At 36.2% G+C, this 26,988-nt stretch overlaps 1 protein-coding gene across 7 annotated transcripts in view; it reads right to left on the bottom strand.

Moving 5' to 3' along the window:
- Window positions 1–26,988, bottom strand: part of LOC126811175 (iron-sulfur clusters transporter ABCB7, mitochondrial) — a 267,797-nt gene that overhangs the window by 61,719 nt on the left and 179,090 nt on the right. For 5 of the 7 annotated variants that reach the window (XM_050536721.2, XM_050536720.2, XM_050536723.2 and 2 more), the window contains 2 exons: window positions 17,794–17,968; window positions 5,310–5,467 (listed from right to left, as the gene is read on the bottom strand). In XM_050536721.2, coding sequence (XP_050392678.1) covers window positions 5,310–5,467; window positions 17,794–17,968 — 333 coding nt within the window. Of the gene's footprint in view, window positions 1–5,309; window positions 5,468–17,793; window positions 17,969–26,988 lie in introns of those variants that run through there. The other 2 variants (XM_056098843.1, XM_050536725.2) reach the window with 2 other exon arrangements.

Genomic DNA, 26,988 nt, shown 5'->3' on the forward strand with positions numbered 1-26,988 from the left:
AAGCAACTTAATGTATCAGTGTTAGGTGGGCGTACTAATAAACTTAATACAACTCATGTCAAAGTTAATTTAATGAGCTATGATAAATCGCTTTGTGTGACATTTAGTGCATTTACTGTGAATAGCGTAACAGGAAACATGCCTGTAATAGACTGGTCAAAAAAGGCATCGAATTGGCCACATCTTAGTGGTATTAACTTTCCGGAAGTCGCAGGTTCTCATATAGATATTCTAATCGGTCTCAATGTTCCAGAACTTCATCGCTGTATTACAGAAATTGCAGGTCGTCCTGGCGATCCCATCGCACGTCTTACGCCACTCGGTTGGACTTGTGTAGGAGCATTAGGTCCACAATCATATAGTAATCAAGGCAGTATACATTATGCTAGGACATTTAATATAATGAGCAGTCTGGAAGTTGACACTAATACATTGCTTCGTCAGATGTGGGATGGGTGTAGTCGTCAGTAGTAAACAAGCCACACCGGTAGAACAAGAGATTCTCGATCGTGCAGATACATCGATGCAACTGGTTGATAATCGTTATCAAGTTAAGATTCCATGGAAGAAAAATGATCCTATTCTTGAAGATAATTACGAGTTAGCAGAATCCAGATTAAAAACCTTAGAGAAATCTTTAAAGAAACGTCCTCTAGTCGCAGAAGAGTATAAAAGAATAATGAACGATCATTTGCTTAAAGGTTACACAGCAGAAGTTAAATCGCTTTCAGATAGCACTTCTTGGTATCTTCCTCATTTCGCTGTAGTTCGCCTAAATAAAGAGACAACGAAAGTTCGAATAGTCATGGACGCAGCCGCTCGATATGAAGGTAAATCTTTGAATGATTGTATTCATTCAGGCCCAAAGTTACAATCAGAACTTTTAGATATCTTAATTAGATTCCGTAGCAACCAGATAGCAATAGCTGCAGATATCACCGAGATGTTCTTACAAATACGGATAGACCAAGATGACAGAAAGTATCACAGATTTTTTGGGAGAAATTTGGACGAAAGCGCACCTGTCAAGATATTCGAGTATCAACGTTTAGTATTCGGAAATACTTCGTCCCCATTTCTGTCACAAGCAGTTATTCGTCATCATGCCACTTTAAATCAAGAAGCCTTCCCGTTAGCTTCAGAATCAATCCTCAACTCGATGTATGTGGATGATTTACTAGATAGTGTTTCGTCAATACCAAAAGCCATAGAACTGAGACATCAGATTACAGAATTGTTAAAAGAAGCAGGTTTTGAAATACGCAAATGGTTATCGAATGAACCCGAAGTACTGTCAGATATTCCTGTACAAGACAGAGTCGCTAAACTATCGTTAGATGATGAAAGTCTTCCAACCATGAAAACTTTAGGGGTTCTTTGGGACGCGGAAAATGACCATTTTACTTATGAAGTTAAACAGCCTACAGAATCAGTTTTAACCAAGAGAATTGTCGTAAGCAAAACAGCTACTCTATTTGATCCTTTGAACTTTTTAGCCCCATTTACTATTCGTGCAAAAATAGGTATCCAGATTGCGTGGATTCAAGGTTTAGAGTGGGACACAGAGTTACCAGACAACTTATCATCATATTGGAACAAATGGTTTAGTGAGCTTATTCAGTTGGACTTAATTCGAATACCTCGTTGCCTTGTCACATATGGTTTAGTAATTAATAGTCGGTCGATTCATACATTCGTAGATGCGGCAGAAAAAGCTTATGCCGCTGTTTGTTATCTAAGATGTGAATATGACAATAATAGTATTTCGGTAGTTATAGTTGCTTCTAAAACGCGTGTCGCTCCGCTTAAGACATTATCAATTCCAAAATTAGAACTTTCAGGAGCAGTCTAACTCAAACAGTTTGTGAAACTTTATCAGTGCCCTCGACAGATGCTACGTATTGGTCCGATAGTCAGAATGTCCTTTATTGGATTCGTAATGAGTCTCGTATTTACAAACCTTTCGTCGCTCATAGAATAGGAGAAATTCATAGTCATTCAAGTCCAGAACAGTGGAAGTTTACGTCAACGAAAACTAATAGCGCGGATTTAGCTACCAGAGGCATATCGGTTGAAGCTCTAAGTAATAGTAAGTTGTGGTGGCATGGCCCAGACTTTCTTTTAAACGACAGTGTAGTTGGCCGAAAACAGATTTAATCGTTCCAGATGCCGCTTCGGAGGAAATTCGTCAAAACGCGTCTTCCGCATTTGTTACTTTTCCAGTGAAGTCAGATCTAGGTCGACTTAACCCAGTTAGATATTCGAAATGGATTCATTTAGTCAGAGTTACTTCGTGGGTATTTAGATTCTTTAATAATCTCCGTAAATCCGTTGATGATCGCCGTAGAGATAGTATTCTCAAGATAGATGAACTGATGGAATCGGAAAACTATTGGTATAGATATGCTCAACGTGACTCGTTTGCTGATGAGATCAGGTGTATAGAAAAGGGAAATATGGTTGATAGTAAATCTAGTCTTGTGCAACTCAAGCCATTCCTCGACTCGAATAACGTTCTTCGTGTAGATGGTCGACTTCAGAAAGCTGAACATTTATCGTATGACTGTCGTAATCCAGTTATTCTACCAAAGAAACATGAGATTTCTCGCTTAATAGTTAATTATTATCATGAACTAGGAAATCATAGTTGTGGAACTTCCCATACACTCGCTAGTTTAAAAGAGAAGTATTGGATTCTTCGTGGTCGTGAATTGATTAAAGAAATCAAATACAAATGTCCAGAGTGTCGTCAGAGACTAAGAAAACCAGTAGAACAACTTATGGCCCCATTGCCTAAAATGCGTTTAGGTGTACCTTTAAGAGCGTTTGCAAGAGTTGGAGTCGATTATGGAGGACCGTACCTGACAAAACAAGGTCGTGGTAAAGTGCGAACTAAGCGTTATTTATGCTTATTTACCTGCTTAGCGTCACGCGCTGTACACCTAGAGATGTCATGGAGTTTAGACACCGACAGTTTTCTTTGTGCCTTCGATCGGTATGTTAGTCGCAGAGGCAAGCCTATCCAAGTAGTGTCGGATAACGGTACTAATTTCGTAAGTGCCAACCGTGAACTTCGAGAATTGTTTCTTGCCTTAGATCAAGACAAAATTGGTAGTTCTTTAGCTAATAGAGGTATCGACTGGAAGTTTAATCCACCACTAGCTCCACATTTCGGTGGAGTGTTTGAGTCCCTTATCAAGACATCGAAGAAAGCTATAGATTCGATATTAGGAAATGCAGATATAACTGATGAGGAGTTATTGACAGCAATTATACACACTGAAGGCTTGTTAAATTCGCGCCCATTATGCTATGTTAGTGATAGTCCCGATGATCCAGTTCTCACGCCTAACTATTTTTTGTTTGGACAATGTAGTGGACAGTTAGCACCTGAATCTGTCGATTATTTGAAATTTAACCCTCGTGGAAAGTGGCCTTTAGGCAGAGTCATTAGAACATTTCCAGGCAGTGACGGTCATGTTCGAGTCGTTGAGATTCAAGTAGGTCAGTCGGTATTTAAAAGGCCTATTCACAGATTGTGTCATTTAGAGGCATAGACATTGTATACTAGTTGTGTAGACATCGTATAATAGTTAATTGTCTCGTTAAATAGACATCGAAATCGTAACATTATCGGAAATAGAGACAGTTTGATAAAAAGACATTGCTAGTTATTATAGACATTTATTTCATATACTGGTAGTTAAATCGTAAATAGTTTCAAAATGCTCTTTAGTGTAGATCATTGTTATAGTTTCTAGTGCCAGTGTATTGTAGATCACTTTCTATTGTAGGTTATTTTGTTGATGTTTATTGGGAAACACATCAAGGAGGGGGATATGTTCGAAATAAGATAGTCATAGTAATTATATTATCCAAAGTAGTTAATTGGAGGTAACTCTGAATAGCTTTTAGTTCCTTTAGTGTCCGCTAGAGGTCGTGAAGAGTTCGGGGGAAAATGGCTGTTTGCCTTACATCGTTGTTTTGATTGACATCGTTTATTTACATCATTAATTGTACAAGATGTGAATTTCCATTAAAATTATAGATATACATCGTTTCGTTATGTGACGGTTTTTATTTCATCGCTTACCGTTTATGCGGAAGATTTATCCGTATCCACCCACATTCCCTCGTCTTTCGTCACATTTTCCTTTTAATATATATTCATTTGTCCATCCATAATTTAAATGCATGTACTTAATTTATCCGGTGATCTCGATGTTGATGTTATTCTACTTTCGATTTATTTATAAATATACGTAAGTCTCGCGGAGGAACGTGACGTTCGCGAGTAGGCGTATTTGCAAGGTATTACGGGAGTTCTCGTTGCCCGTTATTTTACGAGATTGTATGTTGTATATAAGCTGTCACACAGCGCACTTTCGATAGATCTTTGATTAAGAGCTCAACTAATAATTTTTATAATTAGCAGTATTAGAACGTGAGTGGATGTCTGAAGGTTCCTTTTTGTGTTCTTTTGTGATTCAGTGATTCCCTCCGAGTGTTCGGTGCTAAGTTATATTGTTTAATAGTGTTTTACTACCTCTAGTGTTATTATATTAGAGATCATTTTATTGTTTCATTATTACGTGTGTGTCAGTTTACCAGATTTCATATTTCATTACTGACCGTGTACACATGTGGTTGTGTGTCGACCATAATTTGGGTTTCGCCTGAAAGTGGTTTGATATTTATATCATTATTATCATTATCATTATTGTGTTATATTTTGTAATTTGATCTTTACCAGAGGACAATATATATTTATTTTTATATGAATATCTATTTTGTTGTTTGTGTTATTGAGTAAGGGGAGACATTGTGCAAGGCGACATTGCAGTCGTATTTCATTCAATTATTATTGGAGATCCCGGTCAAAATTGGGAAGGGATTCCTTATAGTCACTCTTTAGCTGACACTTACCCATTACTAACCGAAGAGAGTTGTGATCCCAGGCGAGCTTAGAAAAACCCCTCCCTGGATATCAGATCAGTAGCCGAGGTTCCACTAGTGAGTCATTGTGATAGAGGGGCCCATTTTAGAGTGGATACAACCGTTGGACGCTACAGTTATTCCTCTGGCATCGTATCGAACAACGACAATGATTCACATGAATGTTTTCAATGAGTTCACCGATATTTCCAAGATTCTATGAAAATCTATGGTGTTGATGACAAAGGTAAGTGCCATTTATTTTTGTTGATGATAAATTGAAATCTACTTGATATTCATCTTTCTATAAAATCAAACCATTTTGATTATATGATTTTCTTCAAAATGTTAGTAAATATAAAAGTATAACAAACCTGTACTTTAGATGATAAATTTAACAGACCAAACATAGTTTGCATGTCTATAAGAGATTGTCTAACTTCACGGTAAACTGATCCAAGGAAATTTAAGGGTAAAGAAAGTTGAAAGAGTAAACTGTTCACCATCACTAGATCACCAATGGTCATATTACCTATACAAATAACAATTTATTAATCCAAAACTACTAATCTGTGAGATAAGAAGCAAACATGCCAACATAACAGAACAATTAATATAAACAGTAAATACTATAAATGATATCTAGTTAGATGTACAAGTTACACAATAGGGTGTTTCACTTTTCAACTTGTTCAAATAATCCAACCTGGCTATGTGCCATATATTTCGATTAGGGCTCCATATGAATTTTCCAACCCACTGTTTTGCTCCAACTGGGCTAATGAAGATGTGCATACACCATACAGTGTGCTATGAGGGAAATTTTGCCCTGACAGCGGCGCTAAGGCCTTTTCTTATATCGAATTCCAACTGCCAATGGGATATTTTACATGCACGGCAATGTGTACATAGGACCTCGGTTTTTCATACCAGGCGAACAACTAGACAGCTGTCTTGTCAGGCCTTGCATCCTGCACCACTGACAAGGGGGGAAACCTCGCAGAAAAACCCTGATGAACTTTCACAGTCAACACCAAGAGCAAACCCGTAACCTCCACGCTAGCGAGCCAACATCTTACCCACTTAGCCACCGTGGCTCCATACATGAACATAGGAGAAGATGACTGCGACCATTAATACCACCAGTCCTACTGGTGGGATGTTCTTATCCGCATAACATTGGCTGAACACTACTTCATGGACCCGACTGTCAGTGCAGTTATATAAAATAAATGTCACGCATGCAATATACGTTCACATTCCTGCTTTGATTGATATGGTATTTTTTTAAAATGAAGAAAATGAAATATGAAGTGGCTATAATATGACAAGAGGCATAGAAAGCTAGGCGTTGGGTTTGTTTTGCCAAATTTACAGACAAAATATTAACAAAAAAGTGGGTGTGTCACTGCCCCAAGGGTTCGGGGCATGCACAAAAATAAATAGTTGCTGTCTTTATGATATAAGGTATAAATACGCAAAGTTCCAAGATGATCGATTCAGAATTGCAGCCAGTAGATGATAAATACAAAAATTGGGCGTGGCTCTGCCCCTGGTGGTTGGATATGGAACAATATAAATAGGTACCAACCTGTTATTGAAATGTTTGATATGCTGAATTTGAACAAAATCTGTTAATTATTGCAACCTGTAGAGTATTTACCGATAAAAACTAACAAAAAAGTGGGTGTGGTACCACACCCCTGGGGTTCGGGACATGCACCAAAATAAATAGTTGCTGTCCTTACAGTATAAGGAATAAATATGCCAAGTTCCAAGATGATCCATTTAGAATTCCAGTCTGTAGACAAAAAACACAAAAATTGGGCATGGCTCTACCCCTGGGGGTTGGATATAGACCAATATATATAGGTACAACCCTATGCTGGATCATTCCGAATTGGATCCAAATCTGTTAATAATTGCAACCTGTATATCATTTACAGAATGTGGGTGTGGCACCGCCGAAAGGGCAGGGGGTGGGGTGTGTTTGTGGAGGAGGGGGTCGTGCACCAACGTCAATAGTTGCCATCCTTAGGGTATAAGGAATAAGTATACCAAGTTCCAAGATAATCCATTCAGAATTGTGACCTTCGGCAAAGGCAAAAATTGGGCGTGGCTCGGTCAACTGACAGTCACCATTTTGAACTGAATATGAGAAAAAGTGAAAAATCCATGTTAACGGACATGAAAATGAACACAATAGGCGTAGTTTGGAGAATATGTCTCCTATTTCCAAAATTAATACATTTCTGGATAGCCAGGATGAGGGTCCAAATAAAAGTAAAATCCAACTTGACACCTTCTTTGATATTATCACGATTTTCATGAAACTTGGCATGTAAGTAGGCCTCGTCGATCCAACTTCAACGATGTAGTAAAAATTTTCTAACTTATGTGCCCTTCGAGAAATTAAAATTCCCCCAAAAAGTAGGTCAGATTGCCTTGAAAATTTATTTCTATACTAGGTAATGCACTGCTGATGCGTACGCATAATATGTTGAAACCTGATAAATCCCTAAGACTTTTGCAATATTTTACATACATTTAAATATGAAAGCTTTTATATCTGCTATGCAGATCTGGTTAAGCTTTCATATTTCATATGAAAGCTTATTGTTTCTGTTAAGATTATTATTTTTTTTTTTTTGTTCTTTTCCTGCAAATCTTATATTTTAGAATCTAACCTTAGGATCTTTCAGAAACTTTAGAAAGTTTGACCTACCCTCCTTCCCCCCCCCCCTGTATTTGAATGTTTCAAAATTTTTAATTTCGCCTTTAACGTTTTTCGTGCCGACAAAGTTGTTTTCGAGTGAAAAATTTCCATTAAAAGCTTGAAAATAATCAAAATTGGCCGGTGTTTCGTGAATTCGTCTCCTGTTTGGGACATTAGTACATTTCTGGTTAGCATCCTTCCAAGAATGGGCAGTGACTTTGGAATTAATAGATTTTCAAAACGTTTTACGAAATTTACTGATGGTAAAATTGACCTACATAGCTGTAACTTTGAGACTTTTTTATCTATTTTACTAATTCTTTTTTCTTTGAGTACCTTAAAACATTTACTTTATTTAAATCTGCTATTTCGGATTTTCGAAATTCGATTATTACGTCATTGACATCTCATCCCGGAAGTAAAACGAACATGACAACTTTTTGAATATTAGTACGATTTTCGTGAAAAGCCGGGATAGCAGGGATCAGGGTCGAATTTTTTGTGTTTGAAAATTTCAAATTTTCGAATTTCGCCTACAAAGTTGTTTACAGGACAATTTATGTCTTTAATTTTCAAAATTTACAAATTTAACCTAAATATTCGAACAGCTGAGGTCAATCTGATTCAAAAGTATTACTTCCATTCAAAGTGATCTCATATATATTTTTCGATATTTTCCTGCCTTTTTTTAGTTCTATCCTGCCATTTTCATTTCATTTTCTCATCTGTAAAGTTTTTAAATGGCTTGATCCATTTTTCTGAAACTGGAAGTCATTCCGGTTACAGCAATGCAAGTTTCAGTTATATTTCCCTTTAGTTTCAGATTATTTTTTTGCCCGGGTGCAATGTTTCTCACTATATTTAGACTTGTAACTTTGCTAGCTTTTGACCGATATTGATAATTATTTCTTTTTGTTCTTTTTTCTTTTAAGATACTTGATATAATCCATGACACGTGACGATGAATGTGAAAGCTTTCATATCTGCATGGGACAGTAGCAGATCTAGTTATTAAGCTTCTCAGTAATTTTCCTTGGCCGCCATTGGCCAATTCAGTTTTTCAGTCCAAGATTAATTATTTATTGCTCAATTTGTATAAAACAAAGTTCATATACTCCGTTGTCTCAATTGTCATTTTTTTTCTTACCGATAGAGATATCTGTCGGCACCGGAAGTGGCTTCATTTTACCAAAAACTACAATTTTAACAGTTAGGTACCATTTTTCGAAAGCAAATATTATTTTTTTAAAAAACTGATATAGCTAAAAGAGTGTGCCCTTTAAAGGCGCACAAAATGTTGGGCTCGTTTTTTTTAATTTCGATTTCATTTTCAAGCAAATTCGATTAAGAGGTGAAAAAAGGTGTAAAATTGACCTATTTACAACCCATTCAGGCTTTTCAGATATTAAAATATTTCTACATAACTTTTATAAACTTGTAGATTTAATCCATGCGAAGAAAATGTGTGTTAAAATTAGTTTGTAATATAAGCAGTTACCTAAAAATGGGCAATTTTGCATAAGTCACTGTTTTCGTTATTTTGCCTGTAAAATAGTCAATTATTACTGGATTTTCACAAAATTGACACCATTTGATTCAAAAAGCAAGTATGTGTCGTATCAAATTGATTACAATTTAACATTGACACAGGAAGTGACGCCATTTTGTCAAAAAATGGATTTTTAACTTTTAAAATCAATATTTTTTTCAACCAATAATTATTTAATATGTATTAATAATTTTAACTTTTGGTTTACATTCACATATTAATAAAATTCATACGGTCATATAGATTTCACAGAATTGTTTCTTTTAAAGACTATTGTTTTTACTAAAATTATTATTATTAGGCTTTCAGACTTTTGTCTGAAAGCCTATTGTGATTACTAAAATTATTATTAGGCTTTCAGACTTTTGTCTGAAAGACTATTGTTTTTACTAAAATTATTATTATTAGGCTTTCAGACTTTTGTCCGAAAGACTATTGTTTTTACTAAAATTATTATTATTATTATTATTAGGCTTTCAGACTTTTGTCTGAAAGACTATTGTTTTTACTAAAATTATTAGGCTTTCAGACTTTCGTCTGAAAGCCTATTGAGATTACTAAAATTATTATTATTAATTTTTTTTTTCTTCGCAGACCAGAAGTGGCCGAATTTCGTGTGGTGCATAAAAATTAAAAAACGGCCGTAGCTTCGTCAATTCTGTACCTATTTTCATACAAATGACATTTTCATAAACCCTTTTCTCGGATGATAGCAGTTGAAAATTTCGAAATTTCAAAACTTTGTCGCTGACTTCTAGCGTTCGAAAAATGAAAAATGTTGTTTAAGAGACAATTTTTGTTATTTTTCAAAATTTTCAAATTTGACCTACATTTTTGGATACCTGAAGACCATCCGATTCCAGCAATATAAGTTTCATTCGGAGTCAGGGGCCATAATTTTTCGATTTTTTTCGAATTTTCTGCCCATTTCCCAACCCTTTTATTTTTTGGAAAGGATAAATCGATATTTCTAAAAGTCCTGGAACGTAAAGCTATATAGTCAGACCACTTGATAAAGCAATTTCAACAACGGTCCGGAAACCGAAAGTAGTCGAAATAATGTCTGATATTTCGAAAAAAATGCAAAAAATGGGTGTTTTGGGGAAAAACTCGATTTCTCCGTCCAGTATCAATGGATTAAACGAATTAAGCTATCGTTGAGTGGACCGAGGAATGGACTGTCGTATGATGCCCAATTTATATGGATACTATGACCAAGCAGCAAAATATGACAAGCTGAAAATCAAGTATTTTCTGATTTGGAGCGTTTTTGGATGCCTGTATCTCGAAAACGGCTTTAAGGATTTTTCTTAAACTTTCCCTATCGAGAGTCCCTCCGGTAGTCTTGTGCATGAATCCATCCAATAAGACATTGGAATGTCTGGAATAGGTAAAATAACGTACTGAAAATCGAAAAAAGTTGAAAAATCGTGAAATTTTGGAAAATGCTCTATTACTTTATTATTTAAACAATTTTTTACAAAAAAGTTACACATTCAGATAGCTGACCTAATTAAGATTCTAACGATGTATAATATGTATTGAAATATTTAAATTGTATTTTCGATATATTGACATTTTTGCATTTTTGGCACTATTGAACATAGGATTTCCCAGGGACATTTTATCTAATCAGACAATGTAATATATCATCACATAGGCCTGTGGCTATTTGATAAGCCAATCCGGTTATTAAAACTATCCCGACAATAATCTCCATACCGGAAGTATTAAAAAAATGAAGAAAAAAGGTTTAAAAAAATAGCGCTCTTGCGAAAAACTTGATTTCTCCATCAGATGTTAGCGGACCAAAAGAACTAAAGTATCAATGGATAGCCCCATTAATGGACTATCATATGACATCTGAATGATACGATTCAGATGGCTAGAAAATAAATTATGGTACGCCGAAAATCTAGTATTTTCCGTTTTGGAGCATTTTTAGAGGCCTTTTTCTCAAACACCATAGTTCTTAAAAAATTTTTACTCAAGAGTCCTATGAATATTCGAACAGCTGAGGTCAGTCTGATTCCCAAAATATAACTACCATTCAAAGTTATCTCATTTTTAATTTTTCCATATTTTCCCGCCATTTTCATTTCATTTTCTCATCCATCCGATTTTAAACGGCTTGATCCATTTTTCTGAAACTTCTGGAATGGGAAGTCATTCCGTTTACTGCAATCCAAGTCTCAGTTATTTCCCTTTAGTTTTCAGATTATTTTTTTGCCCGGGTGCAATGTTTCTTACTATATTTAGACCTATCACTTAGCAAGTTTTTGACCGATTTTGATAAATATTTTTTCTAGGTCTTTTTTCTTTTAAGATACTTGATATAATCCATGACACATGACGATGAATATGAAAGCTTTCGAATCTGCATGGGACAGTAGCAGATCTAGTTTATTTTTCTTTTTTTTGAAAAAAGCTCAATGGATGTTTTTGAAACTTCTGGTACAGAAAGTTTAGTATCTACACAACTTGTTAAAACTATCCTGACAATGATCCAAAATCCGGAAGTAGTCGAAAAAATATTTTGAGAAAAAAAACCTGTAAAAAGTAAAAACAAGCCAACAGTGAGGCTGATGTCCCCCGCTGAATTCCCAAAATAAATAGATGACACATATTATTTAATCGCACATTTATTTTGTTCAAAAGTATCAAGCAATCAAACTAAACTTTACACTAAGTTTCATCACTCTCTATCAAATAGAATCAAAGTTATCTTGTCACAAAGCATCGACCAGCTCTGCTTAGCTTTAGCTTGAAATGTTAATCATTGAACTCAGTCAAGACATTCACCTAATGAACATCACACATCAAGTTTAAACATTCTACCTTATGTTCCAAAGTCTTGACAAATCAAATTGCTTATCGCTTTAGCCTAAGCAGAAAATGCTCATTATCGAACTTAGTCAAGGTAATGATATAATGAATCTATATTCGGAGTTTCATCGCTCTAATCAAATTGCTTATTGCTTTAGCCCAAGCAGAAAATGCTCATTATCGAACTTAGTCATGGTAATGATATAATGAATCTATATTCGGAGTTTCATCGCTCTCACTTCATTATAACCAAAGTTATCGTACCCTAAAGCATCAACCAATCAGATTGCTTATCTCTGTTTACCATAAGCAGATAATGTTCATCATCAAACTCCATCAAGGCATTCACCTATTGAACTCCTACACCAGGTTTGAACATTCTACCTCAATTAGAAGGAGAGTTATTGTGTTCCAAAGTCTCGACCAATCAAATTGCTTATCACTCGCTCTGCTTACCCTCAGCAGAAAATGTTCACTATCGAACTTAATCAATGTACTGATGTAATAAAACTATATACCAAGTGTCCTCACTCGCATCAACCAATCAAATTGCTTATCTCTGCTTCTATTGGGAAATCATGTGGTGGCTACTTGATAAACTATTTTTGAAACTTCAGTGCATAACCGGAAGTGGTCAAAATTTGTAGGTGGCCCCGAAAATCGGCCATAGTTTCATCAATTCATTACCTATTTTCAAACAAATCACATTTTCGGAATCCCTCAGTCTTTTCCGAGTTAATAACAATCTCAGATTTTGCAATTTCGAAACTTCACTGTTGACTTCTGTCGTTCGAAAATTTTTGGATACCTTAAATCCATCCGATTCCAGTAATATAAGTTTCATTCAGAGTTATCAGTGCCCTTTATTTTTCAAATTCTTTGCCCATTTTATAACAACGATCTGTCAACCGGAAGTAGTCGAAATAATGTCAAATATTTTGAAAAAAAACACGCAAAAAATGGATGCTTTTGGGAAAAACACGATTTCCCCATCCGATATCAACGGATTAAACAAATTAAGTTATCGTTGGTTGGCACGAGGATTGGACTGTTGTATGATACCCAATTCATACGTATACTATATGACCAGGCAGCAAAATATGTCACGCTGAAAATCTAGTATTTTCTGATTTGGAGGTTTTTGGACGCCTGTATCTCGAAAACTGCTCCAAGGATTTTTCTTAAACTTTCCCTATCGAGTGTCCCTCTGGTAGTCTTGTGCATGAATTCATCCAATAAGACATTGAAATGTCTGGAATAGGATAAAAAAGGGACTGAAAATCGAAAAAAGTTGAAAAATCGTGAAATTTTGGAAAAAGCTCTATTACTTTATTATTTAAACAAATTTTTACAAAAAAGTTACACATTCAGATAGCTGACCTAATTACGATTCTAACGATGTATAATATGTATTGAAATATTTAAATTTAATTTTTGATATATTGACATTTTTGCATTTTTGGCACTATTGAACATAGGATTTCCCAGGGGCATTTTATCTGATCACACAATGTAATATATCATTACATAGCCCTGTGGCTATTTGATAAGCCAATCCGGTTGTTAAAACTATCCCGACAATAATCTCCATACCGGAAGTATTCAAAAGATAGGTTGCCAGGCAACGAAACATACGCCCACAGCAGCTAAATCGTCCGGGCAGTCAACAACAGTTGTCATAAAAATTCATTGAAAATCAATATACTTGTTCGTCTCAAGATCTTAAACTCTGTGTATCAATCTGAAGTCAATCGGATGATAACTTTAGCCTTCAGAGCGGAAATCGTTGAAAATCAAGGGCCATAACTTTGGCAGTAATTATCGGAAATCGCTGAAAATCAATAGGCTTCTTCGTCTCACGACCTTGTCTTAAACACTTTGTATAAATTTAAAGTCAATCGAATATTAACTGGAATAGCATATACAACTGGTTGCCATGCAAGCTACATCCACATTTTGCAAGAGATGGACAGAGAACGAGCTAAAAAAATAATCAGTTGCCATAATCCAGAAAGATGTGGTCCGATATGCACGAATATCAAAACCGAAATCTTTGGGATACGAACATACATTTCAAGTTTGATCAAAATTGGATAAAAATTGTGACCTCTAGAGGGTCCACAACCTTCGTATTACATACTTTGTGTACAAAGAGCAGCCATTTTGTTGGGCAGTTTCATTTCAATCTTCCTGAAATTCGAATTCAACCTTCATATGATGGAATGGTGAAATAAACGGTTTTTAAAATCGGAAAAAAAATTGTGAGCTCTTGAGAATCAAAATCGGATAAAAATTGTGACCTTCGTATTACATACTTTGCGTACAAAGAGCAGCCATTTTGTTGGGCAGTTTCATTTCAATTTTCCCGAAATTCGAATTCAACCTTCATATGATGGAATGGTGATATAAACGGTTTTTAAAATCGGAAAAAAAATTGTGACCTCTTGAGAATCCGCAAGCTAAAGATGCGATTTTTCGAACAATCAAGGGCCATAATCCAGGAAGTTACGTTTGGATATGCGTATTTTTGAAACAGGTTTCGATGTGTTTTGGTTCTGTTATGAAAGATCTTTTTCGACGTTCCAAAGTAAAAGTTTGCTGCAAAGACCACCTAAAGATACATTTTAAATGTTCCTATTATTAATTAGAACAGGGTTCGCTTTAGTTTTTATATTTCACGCTGACATTTATTAATTTAAATTTTCCTAGTGCTAAAACGGAAAATTTCACCATTTGACCTCCGGGGTCACAAAGAACAAAGATGAATTTAGCAAGTTTACATTTTTTTTTGAAAGGGTGATTACTTTTGATCATTTTCAGCTTCTTTTCATGATACAAAAATGGCTGCGCATTCTATTTCAGAGCAAATGAACTAATTTGACCTTTGACCCTGAATATCTCGAAAACGCCCAACGGCGTACTGATTACCACTCGGCATTGTATTCTATGCAAAATTTTACTCTAGAAATGTTGGGTCCAGTGGCGGTGCCAGCCTAGGTGATTGGAGGGGCAAAGTCCGAAGTTAAGGGGGCAAAGGCACGAGCTTCAACTAGGGGTAGGGGGCCTCCCCCAGAAAATTTTGAAAAACATGTTGCCGGAAATGCAGCCTGGCAGTATTTCAGGATTTGATCGATGAGGTAAAGTGTCAAACGAATGGACTTGGGAATCACGACAAAGCCCACTCACGAGCGTCAAAGTAGGGAGTCCTCCCCCAGAAAATTTTGAAAAATAGACTTGCGGAAATGCTGTCTTACAGTATTCTGTCAGGCACCGATCGTCAAGATAAATAGATCTGCCCAGATATCGTTCACATGTGCGTTGAAGTTCCGATAGGGTTAATAAAAAGTTCCCCACTCGATTTTTTTTAAATGGGATAAAAATTGTGACCTCTAAATTTTGTACAATCAAGGGCCATAATTCAGGAAGTTACGATCCGGTACGCGCAAATATCGAAAGCAACCAAGTTTCATCAAAATCAGTTCAAAACTGTGACCTCTAGAGGGTCCACAACCTTGATATACCAGATGTTAAAACTATTGGCGTATGGGGGGGGGGGGCAGACATTTTGGTCCACTTTTAAAGAAATTAAAACTCAACCAACATTACGGTGTAACAGTGATATATTCGAACGTTTTTGTAAATCAGATAATAATTGTGACCTCTAGAGGGACCACAAGCTAAAAGCACAATTTTTCGTACAATCAGGGGCCATAATTTTCACTGCCGGTCATTTTTGATAACGCACGAAAACTTTGCAAAGTAAATTCATATTTCATGGAGTTTTTTATTCATGGTAGGGTATTGTGATTTGACGTGTCTAAACCACTTTGTCAGCATGGGGTACACAAAAAATTATATATTGGACTTAAAAATGAAATATTAATAAGGCTTATGATAATTATTTAGTAATTTCATATTCCCTTTTGGCTACTTAAATAATCGAAATAGCTGAATTGGTCGTAAAAAAACAATTCCAGTAGCTGACACATAATTACCACATGCTCTATACAAACCACAATGACCTGGATAATTTTGAGTTGTAATACAAGAACTGCGAAAAAATTATTAGTGAGCAGAAATTAGCCCAAGTATCGGTTATCACTTGTCACTTCAGTCAATTATATAGAGGGATAACTCGTGTTTTCCTTTAGTTTGTCACTTCCGATTGTTCAAGCATTGATTACACATCTATAGTAGCAATGATCACTGTGATAAAATAATATTTGGAACGTGTTTAACCAGTTCTATCACGTATGTGATAATGACTGGCACCACTATTGTACGCAATACAAAAGACGCATAAGAGAAACGTCAATCAAAATGAGCACACACGCCTATCTAAAGACCTGCATAAAGCACACAGTCAAATGACAAATCCCATGGTAAAAAAATTTTAATTCCCAAATTTTGATTTAACACGCAAGTGTGAGATAAAGTCTGCTGGTCATTGATTATTATACACCTTTGACAGTTTTTCACGAGTAGTGTTAATTAACTCACCTCTCAGTCAATTTCTCACTCTTGTTAATTAATGCACCTTATTTGCAATTTTAAAGCGGTAATGCTATATAATAATCGGGAAATTAATTTTCTTTCTATAGATCTACTTTTAACACCACACACAGAGATTTCTATGGACTGCTTGCACAGATCAACCCCTACTTAGTTCTCAGTGTATATGGCTTATTGTATTCTGTGCAATGACACAGTTGAATAATACCTATCTGTTCCTAAATTGTTAGTTTTAACCCAAAGTTAGTCTTATAACTGGATTTTCGTCCTTTTTATTGTTGGCAAAAATACATTTTAACTTAAGACCTCAAGTGGCAAACTAACGCCTTTACGTAATGTCATACAGCAGACGACCGCCGTCTAGGCTGTCACATTTTTTCCAAGTGCTTCTTTGTATTAGTCTTTGCTCCGTTTTATATAAATAAGGACTTATGCCTTAACTTTGTAATTAATACACTTTAATTCTTTCGCAGGCCATTTATTTTCTAGCACGTTTCAACCGTCATTAGAGTGTATCGGTGATACATTTCAACGTCTTTTTTTAAATCGGATATAAACTGTGACCTCTAGAGGGTCCCAAGCTAAAAGTTTGGAGATAGACCTATATTTCAAGTTTCGTCAAATTCCGGTAAGAATTATGTCCTGTAGAGTGTCCACAAAGAAATTGTGGATGGAAAGGGGCAACGACAATATACATCTACATGGAAATGTGGGCATTTAAAAACGTGATTTTTCATATATTCAGGGGCCATAATCTAGGGAGTAACAGTCTAATAAGCGCAAAAATCTTTGGAAAATGTTTCATCAAAATTGGATAAAAATTTTGACCTCTGGAACAAGGCTCTTAATCCATTTTCAAATGAACTGGCCACTGGTGATGGATAGTCGGTTTTTCAATGACAGGCATGTTTGTTTATGCCATACTCTATTCTCAACAATAATTGCAAAACGTATTTGGAATAATAATACCTAAAACTCTGAATAAACAATATCTTTGCAGTTGCATATTTTGTATTCACATATATTGACATGTATAATTAAATTTCAGCAACTTGCATAATTTATGCATATCCTAGAAGCTAAAACCGTGAATTTTTTGTACAATCAGGGGCAATTACCCATGATGTTACCTTCCAATACATGCCAAAATCGAACACATACAAGATCTTTGGGATATAAACATATGAACAGATGGCTGGACAGATTGACATGCACGACATATACATCCATATGAAAATGTAAAAAGTGAACAAACCTGCAATTATTTCTGTGCTAGCCATATACATGATAGAAGTCAAACCTACACTAAATATAGCATTTTGGCCCCAATTTAATAATGCAAGACTAGTTGTCGTTTTTAAAGATGCTACTTCATAATTCTTCAAAAACTTATCATATCGTTCAGCTTCAAACTTTTCATTATTAAAATACTGTAAATATAAATATTAGTGATTTCTGTTTTTATTTTAAATAAGTGTAGAAATATGTCCCTACAGCAGCTATGTCTCAACTGCAGCTTATCCAAAAGGAAAACTTGGATCAGTCGAGAAATCTAATCTCTATCATGTTCACAATCTCTTCCCGAATCATAATATATCCCCTCACAGTCCTACCTAATGCTTCGCACCAAATTTTAAAAAAAAATGTTGTCTCTTCTCTAACATGATAATAAAGATTTCAAAACAGGGCAATTGAGTCTAGAACGGAATATCACTGAAGGCTAAGTATCGATAGGATTCATCCTCTCATGACCCTAATGCCTCACACGAAATTTGTAAAAAAATCATAGGCTCTATCAAGTTAATAAGGTTTTAGGAAGAGGGGAGTTAACTCAAGAATGGAAGGTCGCATAAAACTGAATATCGATAGCCTTCATATGAAAGATATCAAACCAGCCATTTCCAGCAAGATACGCCCACATTTTGCAAGAGATAGATAAAGAACAAGCTAAAAACAAAAGCGGACTGGGACAACGGCATAATACGTCCACATGAAAATGTAGGCGTATAAAATTAAATAGGGTTTGTTCTCTCCCTTTCCATTAAATTTGGAGAAAATTGGTTAAAAAAACAGACTCAAACGTGTTAAAAAGGTTTTGAGCAAAGGTGGGGTAACTCAGGAACTGAAGGTTGCAGAGTGCTATAAATCCATAGGGTCCGTTCTCTTATAACCCCATTGCTTCACACAAAATTTGACAAATTCAATAGGGTTCATCCACTCATGACCCCAATGATTCACATCAAATTTGAAAAATCTATTAAAGTTAAAGATAGGTTGCAAAGAAATATACACCCACAGCAGCAAAGTCGTCCAAGCAGTCCACAGTGGTTTTCTCATATTTATTGTTAAATATGTGATGGAAGCATTTAAATGGCACTAAAAACTGACCAGGAGAAGTACTTATCAGTAATTAAAATTTGATTGGTGTCTTAACTCTTCCAGATGACTGTTTGACCTGAGTATTTGAATATTCCATTGCAGAAATTCTGTATTTGAATATTCGTCATAAATGAATTTGATCTATATTAGCTATGGATAATCGCAATTTTAACAAAAACAGTCCCCCTAATTGTGACAAGAGTGGTTGTTATTCGTCATAAATGAATTTGATCTATATTAGCTATGGATAATCGCAATTTTAACAAAAACAGTCCCACTAATTGTGACAAGAGTGGTTGTTTTTCTGTTGGCAACAACGCCCAAAGTATTGCAAAAAGTGACCAACAAGGAAATATATGTTATATATGTGCATATTCTACACATTAGATCCAAAGTATAAATGATTTCATAAATAAATGAAAAGATAAGTCAAATTTTGACTGCATGAAGATGACAGCATGCATTTCATACATTCTGTAACAGAAAACTATCTACGTTGAGATTAAATCTCTACCCTGAATGGCCACCACATTGAAATAGTAGGGTGCTTTTTGTTATGCAGTTCCAATATCTTTTACATCTTTCATACACAGAAAAACTAAATAACTATATTTTCAATTCCATTACGTAGCTAAAAAAATTACTTCTCAAAATTCTCAAAGCATACTTTGTTCCAAAGACGCGTCTCCTTATTGAAGAAATGATTCAATTTATCCAAGGGGGAAAAAGTTCAGGCGATAAATTTCAGTAATACATGTATCTGTTATACTCATGACAACAACACAAACAAATAATTGTTTTTATGTCAATATCAAATGAGAACTGTATTTGTATACACTAAAATCTATCTTACATATATACTCAGCAGCAAAAGAAATGCCAGGTTGGTATGTTATTCTGAATAGACGCATTGTATAAAACTTGCCAAATGTTAATATTGTATATTTGTGACCACATCTCCAACTTTACCTGAGCAACTGGAATATTTTATCTGCCAAAAATTTGCGATAAAAAGAGAGAGAGAAATGGGGTTTAACGTCCACTCGACACAAACTAGGTCATTTTGGGACTAACATATGGTTTAATTTTATTTCAATAATTCGCTTGCTCGTAGGGGTCTTTAGCAGTGGGAGGAAACCGGAGGACCCGGAGAAAACCCATGAGGTTGGACAGGCGACCCTACTCCTTGTCACGTACAACCGGGGATTTGAAACCACACCAGTCGACTCAATGACAGACTTTATGATACAGCGTGCGCACGCTAACCATTCAGCCATCCAACCCCCCATGTGTGATAAAAAAGACAACATCTAACAATGTTATGTCTCAGCTAGACTTATTATAAAAAAAATTACCGACATATACAATACAATATACAACAACTTTAAAAATCTTGTCTTTACATAATAGATTAGTTTGGATTTAATAAGATCAGATTTTATTTTTGGTGACTTTAGTCTATTTGAGCACCGTACTGCACAATATATTTTCAGTATTTACACGTGAAATCTCATCCAGGGATTGCCATTTAATTTTCTATAAATTTATGTGTTGGGTGTACAATGGGGCAAATTGTTATTTTCAGTTACCGTAGAGGTATCAGAATCTGAAATCCCTGACAGAATGATATAAATTTCAATTATATTTGTAAAAGATGCTTACAATTATACCCGTCATTAACGTTTACTGTTTTAGAGCATTTTGGCGATGGTAATATGATACAAATTGCGAACTGTTTTCTCGCTCAAGAATCGTCACTATTCAATTCGTTCTTACATTTTCGACCAGTGATAATAATATAATTTGAAATAATGATATCCAATATGCATGCTTGTATATTTTACATGCTGTATATGAAATGACTGTAAACGGAATTCAGGTATCAAAATAATTAATTCTCTTCAAAAGGAACTGTCGGCCATTTTGATTACATGTATTACCATTCTTTTTAAGACGAAACGAAACATCAAATAATCACCACTTGGATTAATCATTAGGAGTAAATGATGACCTGAGATAGGCTTTATATATATCATTGGCAATTATCAATCAACTAATCATTAATTCAAGACAACTGATTAGTATTACTCGTTGATGCCATCCAGATTATCAGCCAGTTGATTGACACTTAATAAAGATGGTTAATCCAGGATAAATATGATTAGAATTTGAAGATTTTTTTCCGCCAGTTCTCAAAAAGAATCGCCAGTACCGCAAAACATTATCGCCATAATTATAACCCAAATCAAATTTTAATCGCAACTTACATATTTTTATCGCAAATTGCCACTTTGGCGACCGACAGTGTGAGCCGAGCCCTGCTGGCTCCCCAATCTTAATGATATTAAAAGGAAAGATCTAGCAGACTCGGCTGCCAAGTCTGCTTTAGATCTTCCCATATCCAAATTTTACATTCCTTTTAAAGATTTTAAGTCAATTATAAATTCAATCTAATTAAAATATAGATCTATATTTCATTTCGTTTTTTATATTTTCGATGGCCTACAATAAATGTAGATCTAACAAGTTATAGTGGGAGTTCACGTTCTATGACGTCAGGTACCAAGCAAGCGACATTTGACTCGATTATTCGGTCATTCGATTAACCAATTAGCGACCGCCATGTATTTTTTATCTACTTTTGCTTTGTTTTGATTTCTATTGCCGCTAATGTCTACTCACAGTTTCGCGTAAAAATGGTCAAACGCTCGATTCGACAGACCATTTGATTGGCTGACCCCTCATTTCAAGCAGAACACGAGTTAAATAACAACGCTTCCAGATCCGAAATTGGATCTGTGTTTTAATCAGATTGTTATAAATTCATTTATATACTATTCAAAAAAAGTAGGGGATATTTGATTTTTAAGTGTTATTAAGTGTCACTCCACGAGAAAACCATGCAAAATCCTGCAAAAGTGATAAGGTGGGGGGTCGGCACTTCGGATCCATATTCACAGGAATTAATCAGTCCGACTAGACTACTTGTTGACCAAAAGGGCCGATCTCAAAAATTAACCATTCGGGAGACATGGCCCTATAACGATTTTCAGCCTATTTTCACCGATTTTGAGTCAAAATTTAGGCATATTTAGAGTCATTTTTCCAGGCCAAAATAGGGACTGTGTGATATACTGATGGTAGGTGATGATAGTATATGTCTTCGACTATTCAAGCATCATGACCAATTTATGTTGCTCTATGTCTCTGAGACATAGTATGGAAACCACTAATAGGTGTCGCCCATCACCTTGAAAGTACCCTATCTTTGAAATTAAATATAGCCGATGGTACGGGTATGGGCAAGATGGGTAAACGGTAATTATGTAGAGGGGTACTAGTGCTACCAAAATCAACAATAAAATTTTTGCCCACTCTTGTCCCATTATCAGAAATAATTTTTAAAGTTACCCCTTTTTCGAAATTTTGACCGATAGTGAATTGGTTGTTCACTATATATGCGCATAGTTTAATCGCCATATCAACCATAAATTTGCTCGAATGAACTAGAAATGTTTGATAGAATGACTCCTGTATCAGGGGGAACTGTCAATTTTTTTTCAGATATCACTCATTCACCTCCTTTTTGCCAGTCTCGACCCCTATCATGAACCTTTGTAGCAAAAAGTCCTTTACTTTGTCGGAGAACCGTTTACGACTGGCCGTAGTTTTCAGAGCCCACCCAGGTTTCATAGCCAGTACAGGTTCACCGCCTTCTTCAATAGAATGAACAGTTCTTTGGCCCACTTTCTTTTGATTTTATCCAATTTAGTCTCACGTACTGGTTTTAGAACATGTTTTCCTCCAGCTATATGGCGAGTAAGTTCTTCTTGAGTGGTAAAAACTTTTACACAATTTACGTCTGTACAGTTTATATTCGCTGAAGAAGATCCTGCCCTACGAAGTGATCCAGTCTCCACAGCAGGAACACTGTAGGGGCCAGTGACAGGATTAGTTTCTTGCTGTGGTTTTTCGTTTTTCAGTAGAGAGTCCATTGTTACTAGTTTTCCATTACCAATTTTGTAGGCCTTCCAAAAGCGAATATAAACTGTACAGACGTAAACGGTCCTCCGACAAAGTAAAGGACTTTTTGCTACAAAGGTTCATGATAGGGGTCGAGACTGGCAAAAAGGAGGTGCTTTCCAATGTTGTGAAATTAATGAAATCACAGTTTTCAAAGGAGGACTGGCTCACTACTAAACAAGTGAACAGTTATTTCTCGAGATTGGCTGCCCAGCAAAAGTGCGGTCATCCACTCGGACAGGTTGAACATGACACAATTGACGAAGAACCTGCCTTAGATCTAGTTTCGAGAAGGAAACTTCGTTCTCGAATTATTGAACAGTGTTTACTATAAGAATCACAACTCTTCGAGGATCGTATCGGATCAACTCTTCGAGGATAATATCTTGCAAAGTAACTTCATATGAAGGCCAAACATTAAATTTGCCTATCTGATATAAATCGTACGTTTCAGAAATTTATTGATGTCTTGTCCAGAGTCTACGCAGAATAGATATCGCAAAAATATTTATATTGTACAAGAAACCCATTTTTATGTTATTTTAAAGTCATTCATTATACATTATAAGAAATGCCGGACGCTTAGAAAAGATGGGCACTGTATTGTAAATAGCTGAGTCAATCCATCTATAAACAATACTGTAAATTGTTACGTTCGTGTATAATTACTGATTCCCTTACTTAATTGTTACGTTCGTGTATAATTACTGATTCACTTACTTAATTTTTTTGATAAAATTTCGTCTATTGGTCTGATCATTATAAAGCTTCCGCCGCTTTAGGCCTAGGTAGAGACAGGGGGTATCCGTCAAAATAATTTTCGATAATGCATAAAGGTACTTTTGGTCACCAAACCTATGAAATCGTATCATGAAGATTTATAGTCAATATGCGAAAATTTCAGAAACGGTGAATGAGTGATATCTGAAAAAAAATTGACAGTTCCCCCTGATACAGGAGTCATTCTATCAAACATTTCTAGTTCACTCGAGCAGATTCAAGCAAATTTATGGTCGATATGGCGATTAAACTATGCGCATATATAGTGAACAACCAATTCACTATCGGTCAAAATTTCGAAAAAGGGGTAACTTTAAAAATTATTTCTGATAATGGGACAAGAGTGGGCAAAATTTTTATTGTTGATTTTGGTAGCACTAGTACCCCTCTACATAATTACCGTTTACCCATCTTGCCCATACCCGTACCATCGGCTATATTTAATTTCAAAGATAGGGTACTTTCAAGGTGATGGGCGACATCTATCAGTGGTTTCCATACTATGTCTCAGAGTCATGGAGCAACATAAATTGGTCATGATGCTTGAATAGTCGAAGACATATACTATCATCACCTACCATCAGTATATCACGCAGTCCCTATTTTGGCCTGGAAAAATGACTCTAAATATGCCTAAATTTTGACTCAAAATCGGTGAAAATAGGCTGAAAATCGTTATAGGGCCATATCTCCCAAATGGTTAATTTTTGAGATCGGCCCTTTTGGTCAACGAGTAGTCTAGTCGGACTGATTAATCCCTGTGAATATGAATCGGATCGGCTGACCCCCACCTTATCACCCCCTGCATGGTTTTCTCGTGGAATGACACTTAAAGTCACCTAATGAAACTGACGAAGAAACAAATGACAAAATGAAATGAAGTTCACATTCATCGATTTATTCCAAATGATCGTTAGACTAAGTAAGGCACAGACTGACCATTATAAGGGTAAAATGATACCCGGGGTCAAACAGCAAAGTTACCACAGCATCACAACCAAGTCAGTAACGGGTAAATCCTCCTCTGTTTGCCAAACAAGCATTGATCCGACGTGGCATACTCCTAATGAGACGTCTAAGGTCATTTTGGTCCAGATTGTCCCATTCCTGTTGCAACGCAGCAGCAAGTTCTTGGACATTGGCAGGACGTTGTTGACGTTGACGTAACCTCTGTCCAAGCATGTCCCAGACATGCTCGATGGGGGAGAGGTCGGGACTCAGTGCTGGCCAAGGTAATGTGGTGATGTTCTGTTGTTGGAGGTAACCTGTAACGATCCTGGCCCTGTGACATCTTGCGTTGTCATCCTGGAAGATGAAACGGCGGCCATGACGTCGTGCGAACGGCACAACATGGACTGCCAAGATGTTGTCCCGGTAGTACTGGCCTGTAACACGCCCTGCAACAACATGTAAAGCCGTTCTTCCAGCAACAGTGATGCCTCCCCACACCATAACAGAACCACCCCCAAATCGATCATGTCTGATGACGTTAACGTCTTGGAAGTGCTCGTTTCGACGCCACACCCTCCTACGTCTGTCCAAAAAATCAACAGTGAACCTTGACTCATCTGAAAACATCACATTGCTCCAGCGTCGATTATCCCAGTGTTGACGATCCCTACACCAACGACGTCTTGCCTGAATGTGATGATCTCTCAAACAAGGGATCACGCGAGGACGTCGGGCGCGAAGGTGACCCCTATGCAGTCGATTCCGAATCGTCTGGCCACTCACTCTCACACCAGTGTCTGTTTGAAGACGAGCGCTGATCTGATTTGCTGTGATGACATGATTTCTCAAGGCCAAGGTACGGATAAATCGATCCTGGGCTTGAGTTGTCGCCCTTGGTCGACCTGAGCGTGGTCTGTCCTGTACAGATTGTGTATCACGGTATCTGGACCATAGCCTGCTTATGACAGACTGAGAAACATTCATCGTCCGCGCCACAACCGCCTGTGTTGTGCCAATCTGTAGCATGCCAAGGGCACGTAACCTTTCATTTTGGGTAAGCCGACGCATATCAAAATTTGTTTTCTGGTCACTAAAACAATTAAACTGATGTTTCCACCCTGGAATTCGATGCCACAATGACTGTAACATTCAAAGTCAGAGTCGTGCAAATCTTGGGTTGGACCCCCATGATGATCCCAAGCATCACCTGCATTCCATGCGGTAGCTATTGGTGCGTTTGGGCGTCACATGTAACTGGAAATGTTTCTTCTGTTAGGTTCTATAGTGACTTTTTTCGTAGTCATTTGCATATTTTAGTATTATGCCCCCAAAATCAAATATCCCCTACTTTTTTTTAATAGTATATATGACCTCTGGCAATGGTCTTGTGATCTTGCAGACACAAATAAACTTTATCACATTAAACCACTCTTAGGAGACTGGCCAAAGTATTACCGATAATCCCATGTTCAATGAATACAAACGAGTTTCAAAACCCATACAATATACCCAACTCCACCGTGATGGAATTACATGGTACCCCTTATAGGAATATACTCGATTCCATCGCGACGGAATTACATGGCGCCCCTTATTTTGTAGTCTTAAACGTACAGTGGCTCTTTACTACAGTAATAGTATTTTCTATTGGGATTTTATAAGATGGGGGGTGGGGGGGTATCAGAGGAATGATTAAAAGTCCAGATGGACTATTTACATCAGATGCATTTTATGAAATAAGGTCTATAAAATTATATATGACGGAATTACCCAAATGCAAACTATGTATTTTTCATTAAATCTGCGAATCAAGACATTTTATGGCGGGCATCTTAGAATATTCAAAATATGTTTAGCCCCGACAATAGAAAAAACATTTTTTATAAACAAATCTCCTAGCTATATATATGTGAAATTTTCTGCAAAATCCATTTGAATCAAACATTCCTCTCAGGTTTCTTCATTTTATATGGACTTCGCGGGTTTATGTGATATCCAGTCACAGCACAAATTGCACCCAAATTCTCATCATTGGCATTGCCCATTCTGTGATTTTGAACAGTCAATCTATTTCTTTTTCTTAAATAGTTGAGCTGTTTTGGTAACATGACAAATCTCAGATTTCTCGTCTGTTCCGTCTACCCGATTTACAGCTGATTCAAATTTTTCTTTTCGTATATGCTGTCTCTATGCTGTGGGTGTGGCTATAACTCAAAGAATATATGAAACTATATAATGCAATACAATTCCATAAATTCCATAAAGAAGTTTGTGCTCCTAGCGAAGGACCCCCTTCCACACACGGATAAAAATTGTG

The sequence above is a fragment of the Patella vulgata genome, chromosome 2, assembly GCF_932274485.2.
Source record: "Patella vulgata chromosome 2, xgPatVulg1.2, whole genome shotgun sequence".
In the NCBI taxonomy this organism is placed as follows: domain Eukaryota; kingdom Metazoa; phylum Mollusca; class Gastropoda; family Patellidae; genus Patella; species Patella vulgata.